This window comes from Tenrec ecaudatus, chromosome 4 (assembly GCF_050624435.1).
Source record: "Tenrec ecaudatus isolate mTenEca1 chromosome 4, mTenEca1.hap1, whole genome shotgun sequence".
Classification (NCBI taxonomy): Eukaryota; Metazoa; Chordata; class Mammalia; order Afrosoricida; family Tenrecidae; genus Tenrec; species Tenrec ecaudatus.
Genome location: NC_134533.1, coordinates 68,091,932 through 68,094,825, shown reverse-complemented (window position 1 = coordinate 68,094,825; position 2,894 = coordinate 68,091,932). Strand labels below are relative to the sequence as shown.

The 2,894-nt window shown below is 40.8% G+C and overlaps 1 protein-coding gene across 1 annotated transcript; it reads right to left on the bottom strand.

Moving 5' to 3' along the window:
* Nucleotides 1–1,612: 1,612 nt before the first annotated feature.
* LOC142446894 (olfactory receptor 51F2-like) lies at nt 1,613–2,581 on the bottom strand. The gene has a single exon (XM_075548629.1). It carries the CDS (start codon nt 2,561–2,563, stop codon nt 1,613–1,615), a length of 951 nt encoding a protein of 316 aa, XP_075404744.1. The 5' UTR covers nt 2,564–2,581.
* Between the last annotated feature and the right edge of the window lie 313 nt (nt 2,582–2,894).

The window sequence follows — 2,894 nt, the reverse complement described above, 5'->3', positions numbered from 1 at the left end:
AATCACAAAGCTTTTGCAGGAAATGTTATTGTCACTTAGGGAGAAAATGGCTTATGCATAGAAGGCATTTCATAAACTTCAGAATTGTGGGTGTAAGAATCAGGTGAACAATTGTGGGATCGAATTTTGAAGGAGATAGACGCTAGGCAGCAGAGAAAGCAGAGAAACATTATGTATGGATATGTTGACCAAGAAGGGGATTTACTAATATGAATTCACTCATCCATCATTTAATATTCAATATTATGGCAATGATACTTGAAAACTGTGCTCATACACTTATTGAATGGTTGTTTGAATCTTGAACATGATGTTGGCCTGTAACAGTTAGGTGGAAGTTTAAGAATGATCTGGAATAATATAAAGGTAGTGCTGGTTAGCGTGAGATTTTTTAAAGTGTAGTATCAGAAAATTAGCCTTAAAAAGATATGTATAATGCATTTGCAAGAGGGACTTTGGTGTTTTAATAGTTGATATATAGGAGCCCTGGTGGTGTTGTGGTTATGCAATTCGCTGTGATCTGCATAGCCAGCAGTTCAAAATCACCAGCAGCTCTGTGGGAGAAAGATTGTTCTCTCTACTCCCATCAGCAGTTATAGTCTCAGGAACCACAGAGGGTGAATCAGAGACAGCATCAATTCTGTGGAAGGGGACTTGGTTTGTTTGTTTGAGCAGCTACCATGCTGTGTAGGTTGGGCTCCACATTGAAAGCTGCTCCATGGGATTCTGAAGCCACATGGTAGCACTGTGGAGAACAGCAAAACTCGAATGGCCATCAGGTAACCAAACCCAAGAGAAGTGCGTGGACCTCTGCAGGTTGCTAAGTAGCTTTGCCCAGGAGCTCAACCAAGTAACTTTGGAATAAAGGAAAGAATACAAGTTAGAGATCACAAGAAACACAGAAAAGATTGTAAAACAGTTTCACCTGCACAAGGCACAGTCGAGTTATAATGATGGGTATTTTAGAATTCCCTCTATAGCGTCAGTATTTTAGAAACATGCAACAGAGATTCAGAGTTATAAGAATAACAATCAAATTTATTGGAGTGTGTTTTGTGTGTCATTTAAAAGAGAACAACAGGCTTATTGACAACATTTCTTACATGAAATATGAATACTATCCATGATCTGCATGAATAATTTATGCATCTTTGCTGATTAGAAATATGAACTATAGTGCACATACATTTTCTCACTTGATCTTGCAAATAAAATCAGAGTTTTGGTAGTGCTTATATGGACTTAAGGAACCCTGGTAAGGCCATAGGATACACTCCGCTTCTAAGGGATAAAGTCTGAGGTTCAAACTCACAAAATCTCTGCAGAAGAAAAACATGGCAGTCTTCTTGCAGAGAGATTTGTAAGTTTGGAAGCTTATGAGACAAACTTATGAGACAAGTTATCCTCTATGATCACTATAAATAGGAAACATGATAGCAGTGGGTTAATATAGACTTGCTGAGAAGAAAATAGATTCAGGAAATTACACTGGATAGCCTGTAATTTGCATACCTTAAACTCGAAAGCATGTCTAGGCACCTTGGGGACAAACACTCCATCCTATGTAGCACTCCTTCATAAATGACTGTCTCTACGCTGTGTTAATTGATAATTAGATTTGACTTTGCTTCTTATTTATGACCTTGATAATTGCCTTTCGAATCTGCTTAGTCTTCACACTGTAGATGATAGGGTTGAGCACGGGAGGGATTAGCAGGAAGACATTGGCCATGATGGTGTGAACAAAGGGAGGCGCGGAATGGCCATAACGATGAACGAGAGACAGGCTGATGAGGGGTATGTAGAAGATGGCAACAGCACTGATATGGGAAATGCAGGTGTTGAAGGCTTTCTGCTGCTCCTCCGAGGAAGCAATGCTGAGAACAGCCCGGATGATCAAGACGTAGGAGAGTAGGATGCAAGGACAATCAAATCCTGCTGTGGAGAAGATTGCAAACAGACCGAGAATGCTGTTGATTCTGTTGTCAGAACATGAGAGATGAATGAGATCAACATGGTAGCAGTAAGAAAGGGAGAGGACCGTGGATCTACAGAAGGACAATCTCTTGACAAAGAGTACAACTAGCAACATGACAGCAACACTCCGGATCAGCATGCTCAATCCTATATGGACAATTCTCGCATTGGTGAGGATGGTAGTGTAATGTAGTGGATTACAAATGGCCACAAAACGATCAAAGGCCATGGCCAGCAGAACTCCAGACTCCATGAAAGTAAACCCATGAAGAAAGAACATCTGTGCAATGCAGGCATTTAAGTTGATCTTTCGGGCTTGGAACCACAAGACACCAAGCGTCGTGGAAAGGGTGCACAAGGACAAGCCCAAGTCTGTGGCTGAAAGCATGGAGAGGAAGTAGTACATGGGTTCGTGGAGGCTCTGTTCACGGAAGACCACAAAGAGGATCATGCTGTTCCCAGAGATGGCGAGCACATAGAGCAGGCACACGGGGATAGATATCCAGGCCTGGGCCGTTTTCATTCCTGGAATACCCGTCAGGAAGAAGATCACAGGCTGAACATTGGTGCTATTGAGGGCCAACATAGTGATGGACTGAGAAGACAGAGATGCTTCAATAGTTGTACACAACAAACTAACAATCACATATAGCTTATTGCCTAGAATATTTTGCTGGTTCTCAAAGATTCACTGAGTAACTGTTGGTTCACTCCTAAGACTGTTGTGGTTAATTACTGCTAATTCTTTAAGAATTTGATTATTTTCTGAGTTTCCTAGAGCTGTATACTTCTCTCTTCACCTCTTTTCACTCATTCAAGTTATGTCGCTAACTGAAGTCATTCTCATAAAATTGTCATAAGCATAGTAAAGCAATAATTTCTTTGGTTCTAACAAACAGCACGAGTAAATTCTCTCT